The 22,938-nt window shown below is 49.7% G+C and overlaps 1 protein-coding gene across 1 annotated transcript in view; it reads left to right on the top strand.

Annotated features, from left to right (window-relative positions):
* ZNF423 (zinc finger protein 423) overlaps window positions 1-22,938 on the top strand; it is a 365,642-nt gene that overhangs the window by 125,933 nt on the left and 216,771 nt on the right. Inside the window, exon 3 of the mRNA XM_032157297.2 lies at window positions 450-650. Coding sequence (XP_032013188.1) covers window positions 450-650 — 201 coding nt within the window. The remainder of the gene's footprint in view (window positions 1-449; window positions 651-22,938) is intronic.

Below are 22,938 nucleotides of genomic sequence, written 5' to 3'. Positions count from 1 at the left end.
GAGGCCTGTTGTGTGGAAGGTGAACTTGGCTAAGAGATCTCCCAGCTCTAAATTTCAAGCCTGTGGGGAAAACTAAAAGTTTAGGTGTATTAGGAACAGCTGATGGGGGCTTTAAAAAGGTGTGTAACCGAATCTGGTTTTTAGGAGACAAAATACTAAGATTTTTCACCTCTCTGATGGGTCACGGCCCCCAGCATCCGTGCACAGAGGGGAGATGACAGGAAATCCCCCTAGATGATTTGCACCAAGAATTAAAGAATCTAGTTGAGAATTATGGCACCACATGCTACAAAAAAACCCCATCTATTAATATACTGAGAGGTGTCAAGGATAATGGACCCCGGGAGGTAGAGTAATTAAATGTATCTTAATAAATGCCGGACGATTCTTTTAAAACCCTTTCCCAAGACCCCATCAGCTGACATGGACTGTATTCTTCCTGTTGGCAGGAGGCCTAGAAGGAGAGCCGGAGTGCGATCGGAAAACCAGCCGTGCGCTGGAAGACAGGAACAGCGTGACAAGTCAAGAGGAGAGAAATGAGGATGATGAAGACATGGAGGATGAATCAATTTACACCTGCGATCACTGTCAGCAGGACTTCGAGTCTCTGGCAGACCTGACGGACCACCGGGCCCACCGCTGTCCTGGAGGTAATGCAAAATAGCCCCGGGACTCTGACAGGTGGTTACACGGGTAATTGGACATAGCAACAGCTTGAAGCCTCAAGTGAGATTAAAGAATTAATAATGTAATTTTACAGTTAATGTCATTTTATTGTGGTGTCTTGGGTACCCTGTATCCGCCTTTTAAATACAATTAAAAATAAAAGCAACAGCTTTCCGGCAGGCAGGAATTAGATGGTGGTGCTCTGTCCTGGCCCCCTCTCCCCGCAAGCTGTGCTCTGGTACTCAGGCCATGAATGGGTGGATCTGCACCTTGAATTTCTGGAAGGCCTTTTGGAAACGCAGTAATTAAGAGGTTGTTAGTGCAGAGTTAAGCAGCTTAAGTGTGGAAAGCTGCGTAAAGGAGTAAGCTCTGAGGCAGAGCTTGTGATGGGACGAGGAGAATTTCAAAGGCCAAGGACAGCCCGTGAAAAAGGGACCTGATTCCAACTCTGTGCTTGACCTCACGCTTCTCTGAGTAGGAGGAGAAGGGTAGCTGGGAGCTGCTTCTGCTAGATTTGACTGGAGCTCTTTTCTCCATTTACTCGGTGCCTTGGAGAGGGTGTGTAAGACCAGTTTTCTAGGAGCTACTGAAGACTTCAGGAGTTGTGTGTGTATATGTGTATTTGTCTGGGGTGATTGGGGTGGGGAGTCAGAGGGCATGTGCATTCCCTGGGATGTGGCAGCCATGCTACAGGGATGACACATTTCTGGGCTCTGAGATCTGCAGAGGGAGTCCATAGGACCTGTGTTCCTTACACAGTCTTCCTGAGAGACCATCTTCCATCAGGGTTGTTGATGAAACTCCTTGGATACTGGTTTGTGGAAGAAGGCCTGAAATCTCAGGCCTGCATTCTAAAGGGAACCCATCACCTGTTGAGGGGAACATTTACTGGTAGGGATTAGATTGGCACCCAAAGCTCTCGCTTTTTCTACTCCTCATATCATCTTGGAATTTTGAAACTAAGTGTTTGGGGAACTGCTATGATTTGCCCTCTAGTGACACCTGTGCCTGCACAGCGCTGGCTAGACCAAGTCCTCATTCTCAACCTCTGGAGGAACAGATATTTAAATAATAATAATAATAATAGACCTAAGAAGAATCTTACAGTTTTGGACATTTTGGGGCCCAGTAATGCAAACCCCAGTCATTTGGAATTTATGATATTGCAACCAGAGGCAGAGGTGATGGTTAATTTTCAATTCTAAATCAGAATTGGAAGGGACCTATGAGGTTAGCTTTTTAAGTCTCCTCACTTCCCCAAGGGAAATACTAGGGCAAAGGGAGGAAAAGGTGATTGCTTGGCCAAGGTCACATAACTGTTTGGTGCCCAAGCTAGGACTTCCTCTGGACCCTGGGCTATTGACCCTCATCCTACTTGAGGAATAATATTATAGATGTTGGTATGTTTCTTGATTTAGCCAAGAATTAACATGGAATCTTAACTATAAGAGAATGAAATATTGCCACTTACTTTACAATCAACTAATTCATCTAATGAAAAGTTATTCTCTTTATTTTCTAAATGCAAGAGAATAGGCCATTCTGTGTAGTTGTTAGAGTGGGGCCCCAGGCCTTCTGCTAAGCTGTACTTACGTGAGTCCCTGCAGCTCTTAGAGGCTGCCCCTTCCTCCAGCCCTTCAAATCAAGGAGATTCTCCTGTCTTTCAGTCTCACTTTAAGAATGGTGGCATTTTGGGCTGGGCACAATGGCTCATGCCTGTAATCCCAGCATTTTGGGAGGCTGAGGAAGGCGGATCACGAAGTCAGGAGTTCAAGACCAGCCTCGCCAATATGGTGAAACCCCATGTCTACTAAAAATACAAAAATTAGCCGGGCGTGGTGGCACATGCCTGTAGTCCCAGCTACTTGGGAGGCTGAGGCAAAAGAATCGCTTGAACCCGGGAGGCGGAGGTTGCAGTGAGCCGAGATCATGCCACTGCACTCTGGCCTGGGCGACACAGTGAGACTCCGTCTCAAAAAAGGAAAAAAAAAAAAAAAAAAGTGGCATTTCTAGATGGAGAAAGGATACGGTGAAACTGGGCTATATGTGGGGGTCTGAGCCAGAAATAAGAACTGGTAGCTAATTGTGCTTTGGTCCCCAGGAAGGATCCTCCTCCCAGTGGCAAACCCTTCTCTCATCAGCCCCTGACTCCAGGTGAAATCCATGGCAGCCCTGTTTGCAGGGTCCCCAGCTGCCCTTACTGATGCTGGTGGTATCCACTGACACTCCTGCCCGCTTCCTAACAGGACCCTGCTAATGACCTCCGTGGGGACGCAGGAGCTAGGAATACCCCCAAACCCTGGAGCATTGGAGGGGAGTCAGAAATTCCTTGAAAGAGTGAGGGAAACAACCTTGCCTAAGCACATCCCTGAGAAATTCATTACCGCCCAGTAAAGGCGTGACCCAGCCTGGGATAGTTTCCTAGATGTGTGAGGAGTTATTTTCCCACAGGTCTTGGGTTCTTAGGATTACCCAATGATGTGATAAACCACCGGGAATTGCGTATGTATTATTCAAAACAGTTCCCTACCTGGAATGCCTCCACACCCTTCCATTGTGCAGTGGTTTTCGAACTGTGTTCCCAGAATTATCTCTGAGGCTATGGTGTGGTGTGTTTGGGGCGTAGGGGTGAGTATTGGGGCCTGTCAGACTGAGGGGGCGCTGATGTCCAGTCCAGTCAGAGCGATTCACCTTAAAAGTCTGTTTTATACCTGGGGCTTTAGCATAAGATGTTGTTGGAAAATTGGCCTCTGATTTAAAGGTTTGGAACTGATATAAATGTGCAATCTCAGGCTCCCCCTGGCCAGGCCTGATGGGTCTGCTGGACGCTCACCACTGGTCACTCGATAGAAGCCCAGCAGAGACCGTGTCTGAGAGGGTCGCGTTGGGCACAGGCTGGGCAGGCCACGGTGCCCTGCAGATGTTTCTGTGGGAACCAGAGGGTCTGCCCGCTTGGCCTGGAGCAGAGAGTCTGCTCCTCAGGAATCGTGACCTGGGGTGTGAACAACCCTCCCCCTCATAGGGACTGTTGCTGCTGGAACGTGGAGGCAGCACACACCTCCTCAAACGGGTGTGTCCTGGCAGGGTCAGCCCTTGTGAGCCATTGGCCTTCTGGGGAGAGCGCTGTGTGTTGGGGTGTCGGGGGTGTGTTTGTGGGTGGTGACTGTGAATGTGGCTCTTCCTGAAAACTGCTTCTGTGTCTTTCTACGGCAGTTGGGGTGGTGTTGAGGGGGAGATTGGGGGCAGCATTTTGCTCCCTCAGAATCTGGGAGAGTGCTGTGGTGAGGTTTGGGGGTTTTCTAAGGTGGGGGGGATGCTCACCCCTCAGGGGTGGGAGGGGAGCTTCATGCCAGAATGGCCACGATGGAAGACCCCCCCATCCCCAACCTGGAGCCCGGCCCCTGCACTAAGGAGCCTTCATTTCCAGTTGGGAGCTCGAGAAGGCACCTCTCTGTTGTTCCTCAGCAGGAGTGGCATGCCGGGCCCATGAGCTGTTGAAGCGTGGACTTTAAGATCTCGGACAACTCCATCAAGTCCTGTTCCTCTCTCTCCCTCTCGCTCTCATTTGTGTCTGAGGAGAAACCAACCTTAAACCCATAAGGTATCAAACATTGCGTTTTTATGACACAAACTGAAAAGAGCAAAAATCCAGTCCTCTCCATTCATTCTCCCCACCCCGATGTCTGTTTGATTGTTCTTTGTTCCTCTCCAGCCCCTGGCCACAGGATGCCACACGTTCGCATGCTTGGGGTTGTGAGCACATACGTTTTTACGTTCTGTGTTTGTCACATAACATGTTATGAATGGGTTCCCATGTGGTTACCTGGTCTTCGCCATTTTTCTTTGTTTTTTTTTTTTTTTTGCTGGGGGGAGCTCTGTCTTTTAAATAGCAGTACTCAAGGGCAGGAAGATTGGGTTGCAGGTACTGTGTCCATACTCTATGAAAATATTAAATTTAGACTAAGATGTCTGTAGATGAGGCTTTTTGCCACAGTGTAGATAGGGGCTGACTGGGTGAGTGTGATGGGCTTCTCTGTTCCTAATGGAGACATGTTTGTGGGCACCAAGTCAGGAAATGGCAAAGGATTTGGTGGTTGTCTGAATTGCCAAGGATGGGCAGTCCCTGTCAATTCAGGTCTCACTGATTTAAATCACGTTGGAACAAATAATGTCATAATTTGTGAAGCGTTGGCCAAGCAAATTTGGGTCCTTTAAACTCCAGCAGGGGGTGTTTGTCATCATCTTCTAGGAGCCAGGAGGACTTGGACTGCTTTAGAAAGTTTCTATAGGAACTGCCTGGGGTACCGTAGAAGCAGGTGCGAGAGGTTTGGTTTGCCCATGGGCTGATGGTGGTTTTTTATGTGCTGACTGAAGCCAGTCACCTGTGGGCCTGTAGTCTGGATTTATCACTTCCTGGTGCAAATACTCCCTTTTAAAGACACTGCAATTTATGTTGACCCCTGCTTTGGCCTGAATTAAGAGGCTGGCTGCTGGAGGGTGTGTGGGTGCTCCGTCTGCGCTGTCATGCTTGAGATCTGACTTTCTTAGTGCCATTCCTCAGAGTGTCCACAGTGGGCTGTCAGCAGGGGTCTGTGCTGTGCCAGTCCTGAACGTGCCAGCCCAGGTCCCCAGGGCTGGAGGACTTGACAGCTTTTGGGGTCTTTGGCCTCTTTGCTAAAGGGGCTGCTGGCCTGATATGGCTTTTCGTTGTAGGTAGTAAGACCATGGGCTCCAGGCACTTGCCTTGGAATAGAAATCACCTTCAGGACCAGTTCGGAGCTCAGCATTGGTGTCTTCCCTTCAGCTCCGTTCCCTGATCTCTGACTTGGGCCAGGCTCCTGGCAGGCCCTAGAGAGGTGGTTCTGAAGCAGATGGGGTGCGTGCTGCCCTCCAGGGGCTGGCAGTCTGGTGCTGGGGGCAAATGTGTGAGCAGGTGTTGCCTCCTCCACACTACAGCAAGGGCTGTAGTCCTGACATTCTTTGTATTTTCAGTGCCCACAGCCCGTGAGGCACTATGGGACTCTGCCTGGAACACACGCCTTGCAGCCCTCCCTGCTGGCCCTCTGCAGCCCCCACGCCCACACAGTCCAGAGCGCCCATCCCTTTCTGTAATTGTCTTTCATGTGTTTCTCACCCATCTCCTTCCCTACTATTAAGCTGCATGAGGACAACAGCCATACCTGTTTTGTTTCCCGTTATGTTCTAGCCTAGCCCTAGAGCAGAATTCAACATGTTTGTTGAATGAATGAATCATCTCACCTAGTCTTTATAACAATCACCTTTGGTGTCCAAGGTGACACTGTCTTTATTTTTTTAATTAATTAGTTTTTTAAGAGACAGGGTCTTGTTCTGTTGCCCAGCCTGGAGTGCAGTGGTGCCATTTGTAGCTCACTGCAGCCTCGACTTCCTGTGCTCAAGTGATCCTCCCGCCTCAGCCTCCTGAGCTAGGACTACAGGGGTGCCCCACCACACCTGGCTCATTTTTAATTTTTTCTTGTATGGATGAGGTCTTGCTATGTTGCCTAAGTTGATCATGACCTCCTGGCCTCAGGCAATCCTCCTGACTGGGCCTCCCAAAGCTAGGCACTATTTTCTACCATTCGTCCTCATTTTGCAATGGGGTGACTGAGGCTCAGAGAGCTGGAGGATCTTGCTCAAGGTTACAGCTCTTGTCAGTAAAGGCAAGCTCTGAGGTCGGAACGGCTCGCCTGTGCTTGAGAACACAGACTGGGGACTGTGAGCGATTTCAAACTAAACTCCAGATGGCTTTTTTGAATGCTCAACTAACAAAAAAACAAGAGGGAGGACTCTGTTCAAAGAGCAACAGCAAAAAATGTGTTCCTGGTGGGTTAATTTTGTGGCTCCCCTCTCCGCTATCCCTTCTTGAGGACTGGGACCAAAGAGTGTTTCCCTAGCCCCTATGAAAGGTAGGCCCTCCTTTTCTGGCGAAGGTGAAATGCTGCTGTGCAACAAGCCGGGTGGAAAGTTAATTACACCCTGGTTTGTTCAGCTGTGGCCAGAGCGACCTGTGGGCCCCAATTACAGGGCTGGGGCTGTGTGGAGCTGGCACCTTTGCCAGCCGTGTGCTGTCGGCCGGCTGGCCAGCGCTTGCCTTTGTGTGCTGGCTCAGGCCCCTTTCCTGCTCCAACAGCATGAGGGGCTCCCTGCCTTATTGACTTGTGACGCTCCTCAAACTGGCTCTGTTTTGGTCGTGCAGCGTGGGGCTGGGGCCAGTGCCAGACACTGTGCTACCTGATACACAGGTGCTGGGTGTAGGCTCCTTCTGCCCACAGGGAATGCACTTGGGGCCTTGGTGTCAGCTGACTTCATGTGGCGCAAAAGGCTGGGGGCTTGAGCACAATTGATATCTGCCCCCCACCTTAAGAGTTTTCCTGCATGCAGACAGCTTCCAGTTAGGAAACACAGAGCAAGAAATGGTCCCGTTATATCAGCCACAAAATGTATAAAAACCAGGGAGCAAACCCGGTAAGAAACATTCAAACGGCATGGAGAGGACAGACAACAAAATCAATTACGGTGGGGTGGGGGTGGGGGGAAGACAGGGAACACAGAAGATACCTTATTCCTATTCTTGTGGAAAGATTCAGTGTCATAAATACGCCAGTTTCCTCTAAACGTACCTATTGGCTTAATGTTAGCTAATGAAAGCAATGGTAAGATTTGTTTAGAAATGGATGTGCTGAATTTATAGCTCATAAGGAAAAGTGGGTATGCAGGCATCAGAAGGAATCTTCTGGAAAAGGAACAGGGAGTGGGGACAGGAACCAGCTCAGATTGCTCTGGAGCGGAAGGGATTCGAAGTGGTGTGAAACAGAAATGGACCCAAATACAACGGGAAATCTAGTGTATGAGAAGGGTGTCCCTGCACGACAGTGGAGGACAGATGGCTCTCTCAGCAACTGGGATTAGGATGAAGAGGTGGCCATCCCCCAAACAGGAAATTGGATCCTTCCCTCACTCCTGACACCAAACTCAATCCCAAGTGGATCAGGAATCTAAACATAAAAAGAAAACTTTAAAATACTAAAAGAAAACAGAGAGCTTTTAAATATTTTAATTCAATAGTATCAGAGTGAGGAAGGCCTTTCTAAATATAACCTCAGTGTCAGAAGCCATAAAACCAAAGTCAAAACATTCAACTACATAAAAATAAAAAATTTCTACATTGTGAAAACCACAATAAATCAAGCCAGGGACAGATATCACAGGCAAAAGATATTTCCCTTAATGTGTAAGGAGCTCCTACAAATGCTAAGAAAATAGCCAATAAATCAACACAAAAAAACATGGCAAAGGCTGGGTTGAGGCACAGCCAAGCCTGTTTGAGACGCCTGGCCTTCCCCAAGGTCTGCACCATCTCTGATCCGTTGGTGCCACACTGGTGGTTAGATATTTTGAATATCTCCCATGTGCAAACTACAGAAATGGACAGAAATGGAACCAGAGAAAGAAATACTAGTGGGATCCTAAATATTTAAAAAATATCTATTGGGAGGCCAAGGCGGGCGGATCACGAGGTCAGGAGATTGAAACCATCCTGGCTAACACAGTGAAACCCCGTCTCTACTAAAAATACAAAAGATTAGCCAGGCGTGGTGGTGGGCACCTGTAGTCCCAGCTACTCGGGAGGCTGAGGCAGAATGGCATGAACCCAGGAGGCGGAGCTTGCAGTGAGCTGAGATCATGCCACTGCAGTCCAGCCTGGGCGAGAGAGTGAGACTCAGTCTCAAAAAAAAAAAAAAAAAAAAAATTAGAACCCCGTTTATAGTAAGGGAACTGCAAATTTAAACCATAAGGAAATACCATTTTAAAAATACCAGAATGGCACAGATCAAAAAGTTTGCCAACACCATCTCACTGGTCAGGTTGTGTTCCATGATGTCCAGGCTTGGGGTCTTATTCTCTTCCCTCTCCACAGAATTGCTTTGGCCTGTGGCTAGAACACATAGTAGGTGCTCAAAGAATGTTTGATCTTGGGGCTAAGGAGGCTACAGCCCTCCTGCAAGGCAAAGGGATGTGTGCAGTAAGGAAAGTGGAAATGCCACGGACACAGTGCTTTGGGATATGAGATAGAAAAAAACAGAAGTTCTGGACATAGTAGGTCCTCAATTAATGTGTAATCAGAAGGGTAAGTTTAGAGATGGACGAGATGGTTCATTCATTCAATAAGTGTTTCTTTAGTGTGTACTATTAGCAGGGGTCTGGGCTCTAGGGATGCAGAGGCTATTATAAAAGGTAGCTCAGTGGAAAAGGTGTTCACTTCTCAAAAGGATGCTTTGACTTGTGTGATGAAGTGCTGTGGTGGTCTTTAAACAGCCTCCTTCTCTAGTGTCCTTAAGAGGGGCTTTGATGAACAGAGAGGTTATTCTCTATAGCTCTCAGGAAGATGCTGACCTGCTAGCAGGCTTCCACTTGGGAGGGAAGTGGGTGGGCAGGGTGGACCACCGGCCAGCCTGGGTCTGCTTGGCTGGTGGCATTTGTGGAAACCTTCCCTAAATTGCCTGCCCCCTGCCCTCCGATGGCTTCTGATGGGGAACCATCCAGAGTAAGCTGGGGAACCAGCAGGCTGCATAGATGGTGGTTCTGAGTCTTGGCTCAGACAGCTGTGTCTTGGGTTCCTTCCTGGTGGTAATGTGGTGGTGGTGGGGACTTGTTTCTTAGTTGCTGACATTTTTATTCACCACCTGTGAAGTCCACAGATTGCAGAGCATCCCTCCCTTGACTCGATTACATAGAGCAAATGCTGTCAAAACATTCAACTACATAAAAATAAAAAATTTCTACATTGTGAAAACCACAATAAATCAAGCCAGGGACACATATCACAGGCAAAAGATACTTTCCTTAATGTGTAAGGAGCTCCTACAAATGCTAAGAAAATAGCCAATAAATCAACACAAAAAAACATGGCAAAGGCTGAGTTGAGGCACAGCCAAGCCTGCTTGAGATGCCTGGCCTTCCCCAAGGTCTGCACCATCTCTGGCCCGTTGGTGCCACACTGGTGGTTAGATATTTTGAATATCTCCCATGTGCAAACTACAGAAATGGACAGAAATGGAACCAGAGAAAGAAATACTAGTGGGATCCTAAATATTTAAAAAATATCTATTGGGAGGCCAAGGCGGGCAGATCACGAGGTCAGGAGATTGCAACCGTCCTGGCTAACACAGTGAAACCCCGTCTCTACTAAAAATCGCACTGTCGGGCCTGTAAAGCTCTCCAAAATTGGATGACAAATCTAACAATATAGAAGGCAGGGTCAAGGTGGGAAGATTCTGCATTTCTTTTGTTTTCCATGGGAAAAAAGGCATAGACTGTGTATTTGTGTCTACAGTCTATGTGTCTTTCTGGAGGTTTTGAGGACTCTCCAAAGTGGAGGAGGTTTTTGCTTCTTTCCTACCCAGCCTGCTTGACCACCTTCATGATTTTCTGAATAATTGAGCTTCCTGGATTCTTTGGTTTCCGAGGGTGCACCAGAGTGGGATCCAGTGTGGCGCCTGGCATCATGGGTGTTGCTGCTTCACACAGCCCCTGGGATGAGCCTGGGGGTCGATTCTGGAGATGGTTCTAGGGGAGTGAGGTGGGCTGTCCCCGGTTTCTGTTACCTTCCTGGCAGCAGCCAAAGCTTCCGGTGTCCTCCTGGGCCCAGGATGTACACCAGACTGACCTTTAGGCTGGTTGTACATGTGTTCCCGGTGTGGTCTGGGTCCTGCCTGCTGTTGTCCATTTCATCTTGGGAGTTTCTAGAGGGCACCTGTCAGCAAATAGTGATACCATACCTGCCGTGTATTCGGGGCTATGAATGCCTGTGCGTGGGTGTTCATTCATTCCCGTTAAGGGAAATGTATAGTCTAGCTGGAAGATAAAGTTGCTGTGATCCTGTTGTCTGCCAGCACATAGTAGGTCCTCAGTTAATGTGCTGTCTGCATAGAGACCTGGCTCAAATCGACAAGCAGAAAATAGAGGATTCATTGGCTCCAGGAACTGAGAAATGCAGATGTAAGGCTGGCTTCAAACTTGGTCCTCCAGGGCCTCCAGAGACATTGCCCCAAGTCTGTCGAAATGAACCCCATCACCGTGTATACATCAGCAGAGGTGCCCCAGCACCTCCAGGCTCCACCCTCTCGACTCAGCAGTGACAATGGAATGAGCAGCCTCTTACCATTGCCAGGGTAGAAGTCCTGAGGTTGACTCTGTAGAATGGCCAGGACCAAGACTCACCCCCGCCCATGATGCGGCCAGGGAGACAACATACATGTTAGCAAGGGTCAGCGTTGGGTGCGGGGAATCAGGGCAGCTCCATGCAGACCACTGGGCCTGAGAGCTGGGGAGGGGCTCCCCTGAATGGTGGTCAGGAGCCACAGACATCTTCTTTGGGAGGTAGGAATTACATGCAGACAAATAGGAAGTAGTAAAAGAGTGCAATGAAATGCCAGATTGTCAGGTATCAGTTATCAATTGATAACCACTACTTTTGCTTTTGACAGTGTCTAGTCAGGTAATCTTAGAATTTTAGGGAAGCGGAATCCTTGGTGTGCATATCCTCAAACCTTTTTCGTTTGAATGTGGTTGAAAGAATGGCAGAACCAGTCTCTCAAACACAGCCAGGGCACTGATTGGACCAGGCTCCTTAGTGAGGTAGTACTTGTCCCAGGTCACACAGGGAGGTAGTAGCTTAGCCAGCACTCTCTGAGGTTATCTGCTAACTGCTGATGGGGTGGGGAGGTGGGATTGCAGCTCCCAGGGTGGACAGGGGACTAGTGCAGCCTGCAGGGCACCCATGTTCTCTGGCAGGAGGTGCCCGTGTATATGCAGCTCCTGCCTGGCTCATGGGTGCTTCTGGGAATGCCACATCCAGCTTACTGTCTTTGAGGTCTCCAGACCCACAGACCTCACACCATTTGCACTGGACCTTTTCTTTGTTTGCATCTTGTGGAAGAGAGACTTTGACCCTTCAATTCTAACAAACTTCATAGAAGTTGTGCCCCCACCTTGGGTGTTCCTTAAAGCCATGGTCCCCCTGAACCTCTGCTGCTTGGTCCTTTGGGGGCAGTGCTCTGGAAGGTGGAGGGTGAGGTAACGGTGTGTCGAGCCCTCGTGGCATCCACCAGCAGCTTGGCCCCTACAACATTATGTCCAGGCCTCAGGCCAGGCTGGAGAGAGGCTGGGCAGCCACCAAGTTAGTCAGATCCTTGAGCCTGAGTGGCTCAGATGCCCAGGTGGTGTTGAGAGGCGACTCTGAAATCAGCCAGCTATGCTGAACCTCTCCCGTGCATTCCTGAGAAACCCAGTATATTAGTTCATTTTCACACTGCTATAAAGGACTACCTGAGACTGGGTAATTGATGAAGAAAAGAGGTTTTTAATTGACTTGCATTTCCTCAGGCTGTACAGGCAGCATGGCTGGGAGGCCTCAGGAACCTTACGATCATGGTGGAAAGTGAAGGGGTAGGAAGGACGTCATAGCATGGTGAATCAGGAGAGACAGGGTGAGAGGGAGGTGCCACACACTTTTAAACAACCACATCTTGTGAGAACTCACTCATCACCAGCACAGCAAGGGGGAAATCTGCCCCCGTGATCTAATCACCTCTCACCAGGCCCCTTCCCCAACATTGGGAATTACAATTCCACATGAGATTTGGGTGGGGACACAGAGCCAGACTATATCACCCAAGTGTTACCAAAAAACCACATCACCTGCCATCAGCCAGAGGGAGAAAGAGGGATGCAGCTACGTATTCTAAAATTGCACTAACAAGGTCTTTTCTTTATTCTGTAGATATTTCAATAATAAGGTTTTTTCCCCCAGTGTATTAGTGTATAGCTCTAAAACCTCAGTGTCACTGAGCCAGCTCGGGGCCCGTCACGTGGAGCTGCTCTTCCTTTCCCGTCAGGTCTGCTTTTTCATTAGGCCAGCACTTCCTGCCCTCCTTATCCTCTGTCTCACCCCTGGGCGGGAAAAGCAAAGGCCAGGGCCCCCCAGAGAGGCCCTGCTGCCTTTCTCCTGGAGGTGCTTGTGCTAATTCTGGATTCTGTTGGGCATAAAGATCTGAAAATTGTGTTCCCTGAGTAATCAATCTCGGTTACTACCAATTTGAGGTTTGCAAAAGCTTTGAGAAATGCCTGTGGGTGAGGATAGGAATAGCCTCCAGCTGGGATCCTGACCTGATTTTGGGGTAAAAGAGGCAAATAGAGGGGAGTTGTTCTAGAAGAGTCCTTTATTATAACTGGCTATGGTCTGAATGTTTGTTTTTCCCCCAAATTCATTTGTTGAAATCTAATCCCCAATGTGGTAGTGTTAAGCAGTGGGCCTGTAGGAGGTGATTAGGTCATGAAGGCTCTGGAAGAATGGGATGAGTGCTCTTACAAAAGGGGCCCCGGAGGACTGCCCAGCTCCTTCCACCATGTGAGGACGCAGCAAGACCGTGTTGTCTATGAGAAATGCGCCCTCACCAGACACAGAATCTGCCAGCACCTTGATCTTGGACTTCCCAGCCTCAAGAACTGTGAGCAATAAACGTTTGTGGTTTAGAAGCCATTCAGTTTATGGTATTGTTGTTATATCAGCCTGAACAGACTTAAGACAGAGCTGAAAAGTGTTGATGCTGCCTTCCTCCATCCCTTACTCCACAATTCCAGGCACTCAAAGGAACAAGCAAACTTAGTGGATGAAAGAGAAGTGTGTTCCTTAGACCACAGCATCCCCTGGCACGTGTGCATTCATTCACAGATGTTTTCATTTTTGAGACAGAGTCTCACTCTGTCACCCAGACTGGAGTGTAGGGGCACAATCTCGGCTCACTGCAGCCTCCACCTCCTTGGTTCAAGCAATTCTCCTGCCTCAGCCTCTTGAGTAGCTGGGCTTACCACACTCAGCTAATTTTTGTATTTTTAGTAGGAAGGGGTTTTACCATGTTGGCCAGGCTGGTCTTGAACTCGTGACTCAGGTGATCCCCTCACCTCGGCCTCCCAAAGTACTGAGATTATAGGAGTGAGCCACCACACCCGGCCACAGAGGCTTTTTTTAAAGCATCTACTGTGTGCTGGGAACTGGGTGAGCAAAACACTGGGTGAGCAAAACAGACAACAGTTCCTGCCCTTGTGTAGCTTACTGGGCCCCTTGATAACTTTGGCCAGGGGATTCTTGAATGGACTCATATATGAGTTGGTTGGTCCCCTCCCTCCGTGGAGTAGTCCAGTAGTTCAGTACTGGCCAATGCCTGCATGAGTGGTGTGGAAATGAAGAACAGGAGCTGGTTCACTGCCAAAGGGTTATTTATTGTGCTCTGACGCTGTGTCAGCAGAAGCAGAAAGGGTGTCTGTTCTGTATGTTGCTGGAGGGAGTGGTTCAGGGAGGACAGAGAAGGAGAGGCCTCAGGGTCATGCTTGCAAGTTGGAAGGTTGGGATTCCATGCCGACCACTGTCAGACAACCAAATCCTAACCAGCTGAAATCAAACAGTGCAATGTATTGGCTCATGTAAATAGAAACCTAGGTGTAGGACTAGCTTCAGGTGCAGCTGAATCCAGGGACTCCAGTGAAGGGCGAAGGACTCAGTCTTCCTGCATCTCCTGGCTCTGAGGAATGCCACAGTGGCTTTTGGCTCAGGTCAAATTAAGTGCTCTGAATAGCAGACCTAAAAAGTTTCCCCAGAGGAAATTAGGGTGCTGCTAGCAGAAGAAGCGGGGATGGATGCTGGCAGCAGAAGCAGCCCGAAGAGAGAAGGAGCTGAGGCCATTTAACCTAGAGAGCAGGTGACCTGACCTCCTGAACTGAGGGGTAGGCAAGAGCTTGGCTGGAAGTCCAGCCAGCCCTACCAGTTCCGTGGGGGTCTGTTCCTATGACGGTGAAGGTATGGCTTGAGTGGCTGATGCTTTTATTATTGCCTCTGGGTAAGATGCCTCTGTGTGCCAGGGCAGTGGGGGAGCGGGGATGAGACCCGTCCACCCCTTTCTCCATTAATGTTGATACTCCAAGGGCCAGACCAGGACCAATTCCAGAAGTCCCCAGGGACACCCGCCTGGCCTGTGTGTAAGGAGTGATGTTTTGGTTGGTGAGAGTCTTTGCAAGCCTGGAGATAAACACATCAGAGGGTGGCAGTGGGAGGAGAGTGGGATGCAGGCTTGGAGCTGAGAGATGGGCATGGTGGATTTATCAGGTTCCTTCAAACCTTGAAATCCTGTGATTGGCATCCCTAACATGACACCCTAACACAGAAAAATAGAGAACATCCCCAAACAAAATGATAAACCAACCAAATTTATCTCCCGCTGACTGGGGCTTGCAGTTCAAGGAGTGCTCCCAGCGGGAGATCAGCCCATAATGCGGATTCTGCTTTCCTCTGGTCACAGCCTCCCCAGCACCCCAGCCCACTGGCCTAGTGGCTCAGACGGGTGATCAGGAGGAGCTGCTTCTAGTGTCGCAGCAAAAGCCAGGTAGTGGGGAGAGGTGGGGGATTCGGAACAGGAAAAGAGCAAGGAAATTTAACTCTGGCATCGGTCTAAAATAAAGCGCTACTATTGGTTGAGTGTTTTGGCAATGTTTTTAAACACTCTGTGCCAACTCAGAGAAAAAATGTACAGGGGATTATAAAATGCTTCATTTTGTGTTAAATAGTTTTATTTTGGAGTTGACTGGCTAGGATTTGGCTGCCTTTGGAAATGACGTCATGGGTATGGGGGTGCATGTGGGAAGACTGAGGCAGGCGAGGTGGCTCTGCAGGTGGGGAAATGGCAACCAGCTTGGGGGAGCACACCTGCACCTCTGCCCCCGCCCTTGGATGTGGAGTGTCTCAGCCTCTCCAAGGGCTTGGCTGAGTAGGTTGGTGCTGCCACATGATGGGGGTGATGAGGTCAGATCTGCTGGAGCGGGTCTGACCCCTCTGAGGGTTGGTGGGGGGTGCTGTTGGGGGTAGGTGGAAGGAAGGTGGCTGAGGGGCAGGCAGCAGGGAGACTGGGGAGGAGCAATGGCTGGCATCTGCTTGTGGGCACCCAGCCTGTACCCAGCCTTTTCTCCTCAACTGCCCTCCGCTGTCCTCAGGACAGCTTGCGCCTGACTCTGCTCCTCCCCCACTGCCCTGGGGATGAATCCGCTCCCCTGCCTGGCCCTGTGCCTCTTGTGGCTTCTCCTCCTCCTGCTTGATTATCACAGCTCACTGCAGTATAGACCTCCTGGGCTCAAGCAATCCTCCCACCTCAGCCTCCTGAGTAGCTGGGACTATAGGCTTGCGCCACCATGCCCCACTGTGCCCAGCTACTTTTTTGATTTTTTGCATACATAGGGTCTCTCTATGCTGCCCAGGTTGGTCTTGAACTCCTGGCCTCAAAAATTCCTCCTGCCTCAGCCACTCAAAGTATTGGGATTACAGGTGTGAGCCACTGTGTCTGGCTTTGGTGGTTGGGAGACGGGATCTCACTCTGTCACCCAGGCTGGAGGGCACTGGCACGATTGTTGCTCATTGGAGCCTTGAACTCCTGGGCTCAAGCCATCTTCCCACCTCAGTCTCTCCAGTAGCTAGGACTATGGGTGCACACCACCATGCCCAGCTAATTATTTTATATTAATTTGGGAGAAATGTGGTCTTGGTAAGTTACCCAGGCTAGTCTCAGACTCCTGACCTCAGGTAATCCTCCTGCCTTGGCCTCCCAAAGCACTGGGATACCTGTGTCAGCTGCCGTGCCTGGCCTCAGCTCCTCCTCTTGAGCCGTCAACAGGCCGTGCTCATTCCACCGCAGGGCCTTTGCACCACCCGCCTTCCCCAGGTGTTCTTTCAGCTTTTCATGTGGACAGCTCTCTCGCTTCCTTCTGTGTCTCCAAGGTCACCTCCTCAGCGTGGCCCTCCTTGCTGCCACCCTCCCCCGTCTCCCGCAGCAGCGGCTCCCTTCAATGCCAAACACGTCACACCATTTATTTCCTTTATGGCAGCGATTGCTTGATGTTTTTGAATTATTGTCTCTGCCACTTGAAGGTGACCCTCTTAGGAGTCCCGTCCTGTGCTGTCTCCCTCATGCCTGTTCCTGTCTCTGGCCTTGCGGCAGTCCTGGTACATAGTAAATGCTCAGGAAATACTTACTCGGTGATTTGTTGGAAGTGGCCTGGGTGGTGCTAAGTTGTTCCCTTGGATGGCACGAGCACCAGGAATTCTTAGGGGCTTGCAGCTGGGCCATCTCCTTGGGACTGGAAAGAAGCCTTCTCCTCAAATTCCACCAAGCCACACCCTCCTCGCACCTCCCTTCCCATTCCAGAAATGGCTCTTCCCATGGCTTCCTGGGGGCTGGAGAGCAGGGGCCACGGGACAAACCCCAGAGTGCATTTCGGTCTTCAGTGGAGGGGGCAGTTCATATTTCGGACCACCCATTTTTATTTTTAAATTAATTTTTTTTGTAGAGATGGGGTTTCACTATGTTGCTTAGGCTGATCTGGAACTCAAGCAATCCACCCGTCTCAGCCTCCCAAAGTGTTGGGATTACGGATGTGAGCCACTGCACCCGGCCTCATCAGTTGTTGTTTTTTTTTTTTTTCTCCCAGGCTAGAGTGCAGTGGTGAGATCTCAGCTCACTGCAACCTCCACCTCCCGGGCTCAAGCAATTTTCTTGCTTCAGCCGCCCAAGTAGCTGGGATTACAGACACCTGGCTATTTTTTTGTATTTTTAGTAGAGATGGTGTTTTGCCATGTTGGCCAGGCTGGTCTTGAACTCCTGACCTCAGGTGATCTGCCCACCTTGGCATCCCAAAGTGCTGGGATTACAGGTGTGAGCCACCGCACCTGCCCCCATCAGTTTTAAATTTAGCTCCTAGTATGTACTAGGCCCTGGGTGCATGTTGAAATATAGCAGCACCCTGAGTAGACCGGATCCCTGTCCTGGTTGGGGAGACAGATAATAAGGAGGTAAGCACCGGGTACTTCGTCATACCGTCATACCATCATGTGTGAGGTGATGAATAAATACAGTTGGCTCCCGCCCTTTGGAGCCCATGATCTCCTGGGAGAATGAGCCGTCTGCAGAGCACAGGAAGATGCTCTGGCTCCTGGTGGGATTTGAGAAGCACTGATGGGGTGTCAAGCAAGAGACCCGGAGCTGGGCTTCAGAAGCAACTGTGCCTGGTGGGTTCACTCTCTCCTCCTTCCTTTACCACACTGCTGGGCTGACTTGTCTGCCCTGTGATGGAGTTGCAGGGAGAAAGCCACTGGTCATTGACTCCACACAGCCAGATCACAGGGGAGGGATGGGGGCCCCGGCAGTGGGGGAGTGAGTTACTGGAAGATTCCCTCTTCGACCACATTCTCTGGGCCTGCGTATCTGATCACTGACTTTCTGTCTCTCCAGTCTCACGGATGGCATCTTTCACACTGCTTCCTCGAATGCCTTTTTATCACAGTCTTAACAAACACCTTACAGACATGTTTACTTAAAAATTCTTGAAAGGATACCCCCTTAGTCAGGGTCCCAACAGAAAACAGATGGCGCACTCAAACTGGGAAATGGAGGAGCATTTAATAAAGGGCCCATTTGCAGAGGTGGGCAGGGGAAGAAGGGGAGCTGTCCAGGAGTGGGGCATCATCCTGAGAACCTGCCAGGGTGCGGGGAGGGGCATTTAGGCCACCTGGAGAGAGTGGCTGTAAGGAGGCTGCTGAGGAAGAGGGGTGCAGCAGGGCAGGGCAGAGGCTGGGAGAATAACTACCCCACTTTTGTCTCCTCCCCCACTGCAGTCTCTGCAGGAACACAGAGCAGGAATGGACCAAGGTGGGGGCGGATCTAGAGGGGACAGTGGCAAATATCCTTTGTACCCACCCCACTCCCTGGGCTCTCTTAGATCCTGCGGATGAGCAAATGCTCAGAAGTCAGATTTTGGAGATCAGCCCCAGTTTATAGCAGTTTCCTGTGTGATTTGTGTGGGGGAGTGGGCGGTGCCCTGTTTCTCCTGGACCCTGAGGCTGTGTCAGGTGACTGTGGGCTTTTAGCTTTTGGTGGTCCCTTTTCCTGGGACAAGCCAATTGCCAGCACTTTGTTCTTGCTCTGTAAGGCCACAGATGACGGAGCAGAGGAGCAAATTTGTCAGACTGGAGGCCCAGCGCCTGGCATGTGGAGCTGTACAAATGGAGGCCTGAGCTGCCAAAACTTTGTTATTTGCATAAATGGTGACGTGAATCAGTTATCATTCTGATTAAATCCATTTTCTGCTTAACTCCTGGAGAAATTGGCAATGGAAGGCATTCTGTGGCTGTCACCCGCACGATGGTGTCATTCTGTTTGTGGCTTCATAGGGACAATGGCAGCGGAGAAGTCAAGGAAAAGCAGGAAGGTCAAGGATGCATCTGCGGAGCCTCTTTGTTCATTATGTATTTCCATCACACGTGGTTTCCATTCGTGGATCGCGCCGCTCCCGGGACCCCCAGATGATAAGACAAGGGAACCAGTGCTCTGAGCACCAAAGCTATTTTTATTTGTGTGCAGGGCAAGGTGATGTGGCGGCTGCAGGCCGAGGTTCAGCCGTCCCCGACACACAGAATTGGATATTAAGGTGGAATTAGAAGCTTGAGTCTGAGGAGGTCCCTAGCGAGGGATGCATTCAGGATGGCATTATGACTTTCCAAACTGCTTTTGCAGAGGGCAGCGAGGGGAGATGGAGGAGCTGTTTTGGGGGCCAACCCTCAGCCCCTGAGTAGCCCTCTATGAGTGGATTATGAATTGTTTGTTTCCCCAAATCAAATTCTCTTTCTGTTGTTTCTTTTTTTTCCAGTGGCACTTTCCCCTCTGGACATTCCTAAGAGCTTTTTTTCTCCTCTTCACAAAGCTTTGCGGCACCTGATCAGGCACGCGAGCCCCACCGTGCGTTAGCAGTGTGGGTGCGGGTTCCTTCTGTGACCAATGCAGGCCCCTATGTTATCAGCATCACTTCGCCTCCAAGTGAGGAGCAGAGAAGGCCTTCCCTCATTATTTTAAAACAGTTAAACGTGATCAACTATCACAGTAATACATAAATGTATTCTTTATTATTATTATTTTTTTAAATAGCGACAGGTTCTTGCTCTGTTGCCCAGGCTGGAGTACAGTGATGTGAACATAGCTCACTGCAGCCTCCTGGGCTTAAGCAATTCTCCTGCCTCAGCCTCCTAGGTGTCTGGGACTGCAGGCATGTGGCCTCATTTCTGGCTAATTTTTGAATTATTTATTTATTTTTTCTAGAGACGAGGTCTCACCATGTGTTGCCCAGGCTGCTCTTGAACTCCTGGGCTCAAGCCATCCTCCTGCCTCAGCCTCCCAAAGTGTTGGGATTAGAGGCATGAGCTACTGCATCTGGCCATAAATGTATTCTGTTTGTAAAAATTTCAAAGATAGGGCCGGGCGCGGTGGCTCACGCTTGTAATCCCAGCACTTTGGGAGGCCGAGGCGGGCGGATCACGAGGTCAGGAGATCGAGACCACGGTGAAACCCCGTCTCTACTAAAAAAAAAAATACAAAAAATTAGCCGGGCGCGGTGGCGGGCGCCTGTAGTCCCAGCTACTCGGAGAGGCTGAGGCAGGAGAATGGCGTGAACCCGGGAGGCGGAGCTTGCAGTGAGCCGAGATTGCGCCACTGCACTCCAGCCTGGGTGACAGAGCGAGACTCCGTCTCAAAAAAAAAAAAAAAAAAAATTTCAAAGATAGGCTTCAGGCTGTCCTCACCCCCTTGTTAACTACTGTTGTTACCATTTTGGCTTTCTTGATTCCAGACCTTCTCCTACACCTTTACACAATACTGTATTTCGTAGATTCTAAGACACGTTTTAACATTTCTGAAATTGAGGTGCATCTTTCAACTAGTGGCTTGTCATGGTTGAATTGAGAGTGGTTTTTGTTTTTCTTTTTCAGTGGTCTATAAAATAATGGTGCATTTTACCATCCACAGTGTCTTAACGTTCAGTGAAATATAGTGTTATGTGTATCCATAGAAACAATGTTGTATTGATTTTTGATTAAAAAATGAATGATACCATATTGGATCTATCATTCTGCAACTTGCTTTTTTTCCATTTAGTATTAGACCTCAGAGAGCTTCTCACCTTGGCGGATACATCTCCCTACTTCTTGTTAGCTGCGTGGGGCTTGTGTAGTGTGGATGCCCTGCGCTTTATGCAGCAGGCCCCTGGTGGGGGGCATGTAGGGTGTTTCCAGTTGTTCATTATAGTAAACATACTTGTACACGTCTCCCTGTAGGAACAGTTTTTTCCATGGTTGATAAGGAGAAGGGGCATCGTTGGACCCAGCCTCTATAACGTTCTCTTTCCTTCATTCCAACTGTTCTGTTCCATTGCATCTTATTTCATCCCACCTGCTCTACTCATCCCATTCCACCCCTCTCATTCCATCCTACCCTGTCCCATTCCACCTCTCTCATTCCATCCTATCCTGTCCCATCCCACCCCATCTCACCCTGTTCCACAGTCGCCACCCTAGTACCAACTTGGCTTTACATACTGTGCTTGAGGGGCCCACAGAGGGGAGTCACTACCTGCCTACCCAGCAGCTTCTGGTGCAGCTGGGAGAGAAACCCTGAAATAAGACTTGGATCTGAGCCCCACGTCCCCAAGTGAAGCCTAGAGGTGGGGCACAGGTGTTGTCTGGTGCTGAGGGAGACATTGCAACCTCATTTTACACTCATTCTGGGTCCTCTCAGGCTGGCAAGCCCCTCGGGAATTAAAGAGAGTTCCTTAGCATTGCCACGTGTTGTCACCTCTTGACTGGTATGGAGCTTAAATGAGAATCTTCCCCTGGTGGGTTCCTTAAGGCTGGACACCTGTTTGGCTTGTTATGGAGTCCCCTCTCTTGTTTTCCCACCATTAAGAGCCACCCGTCATTCCGGTGGCACCTGGCTGCTCTGCACAGAGGTGCTGTGCCATCTCACCAGGATGCAGGGGATGGAGAGGATGCAGGGATGGAGTCTCCCTCGCTACTTCTGCTGCCTGGTGACTTTTGAGCAGAAAGTGCCAGAGTCGGCCCTGAAGTGGCTTCAGGCAGTGCTTCTTAGGCATTTAGGTCCTTATGATCACTTGGAATCTTATGAAAATGTAGTTCCATTGGAACAGACCTGGGGTGCCGGAGAGTCTACATTTCTTACAAACTCCCTGGGGATGCAGATGCTACTGAACCACACTGGAGTAGCAAGGACGTTAGGAAGGATAGGCCAACTATGGAGGCAGGGAGGACCTGGGAAGTGTGGAAGAAGAGTTTTGGTGAGAGCTGAGGTGTTTTAGGGTCCAAAGCTGGACATGACGAGCAGGTCACCTCTTCAGACTATAGATCATTGTCATTATTATTATTTGTACTTTTGGCTCGCTATCTCTAGCAACTGTGTGCAAGTCAGGGGAGAGTTTGTTGGTTTATTTTCGGCTGATGGATTTGTTCTAGAGTTTTCCACTATCATGTGGCATGTAGTTAGTGGAGGATAATTCTTCATTCCGAGGACTGTTCCCTGCTTGGCAAGACATTCCACATCCTTGGCATTGCCCACTAGATGCCAGTAGCAACCTCCCTGATTATTGTGGCTGCCTCAGTCCGCTCTGGCTGCTATAACAAAATATCCGAGACTGATTGTGTGATTTACATGCAACAGAAATTTGTTGCTCACAGTCCTGGAGGCTGGGAAGTCCAAAATCAAGGTGCCAGGGGATTCCGTGTCTGGTGAGGGCCCACTCCTCATAGATGGAGCCTTCTATGTGCCCTCTGGTGCAAGGGCGAAAAGGGACTAATAAGCTCCCTCGGGGCTTTTTGATAAGGGAACTGATCCCACTCGTAGGGATGGAACCCTCATGACCTAATCACCCCCCAAAGGCCCCACTTCTTAATACCGTCATCTTGGTTAGGTTTCAGCATACAAATTTTGGGGGGATGTAAACATTCAGACGATAGCAGTGGCACTTGAAAAATGCTCCTGAAGGGCGGTTCTGCCCCTGGCTGAGAGCCGTTGAACTAGATGCACCCCTTGTTGAGGGCAGAGACCATGGTCTGGTTTCCATACCTGGAGTGGCTGGCATCGTGCCTGGCGTGGTATAGGAACCTGATAAATGTGTCTTCCATGAAAAAAGGCAGCCTCTCGGGCACTAAGATGATGTCATTGCGAAGAGCCCCTGCTTCAGGGAAGAGTCAGATTTGTGTGCCTCTGCTACACCCAGCAGGGTGGCACCTGCTGAGGACAGCAGCGTCCTGACCTCAAGGGATGGTTGGGGGAGACAAGAGGCAGGAAATGATGGTGTTTCTGAAGTCAGCTC

The sequence above is a fragment of the Hylobates moloch genome, unplaced genomic scaffold (genome assembly GCF_009828535.3).
Source record: "Hylobates moloch isolate HMO894 unplaced genomic scaffold, HMol_V3 SCAFFOLD_6, whole genome shotgun sequence".
Lineage (NCBI taxonomy): Eukaryota > Metazoa > Chordata > Mammalia > Primates > Hylobatidae > Hylobates > Hylobates moloch.
Note: the sequence above shows the minus strand (reverse complement) of the source record. Positions and strands in the feature narration are given on the sequence as shown.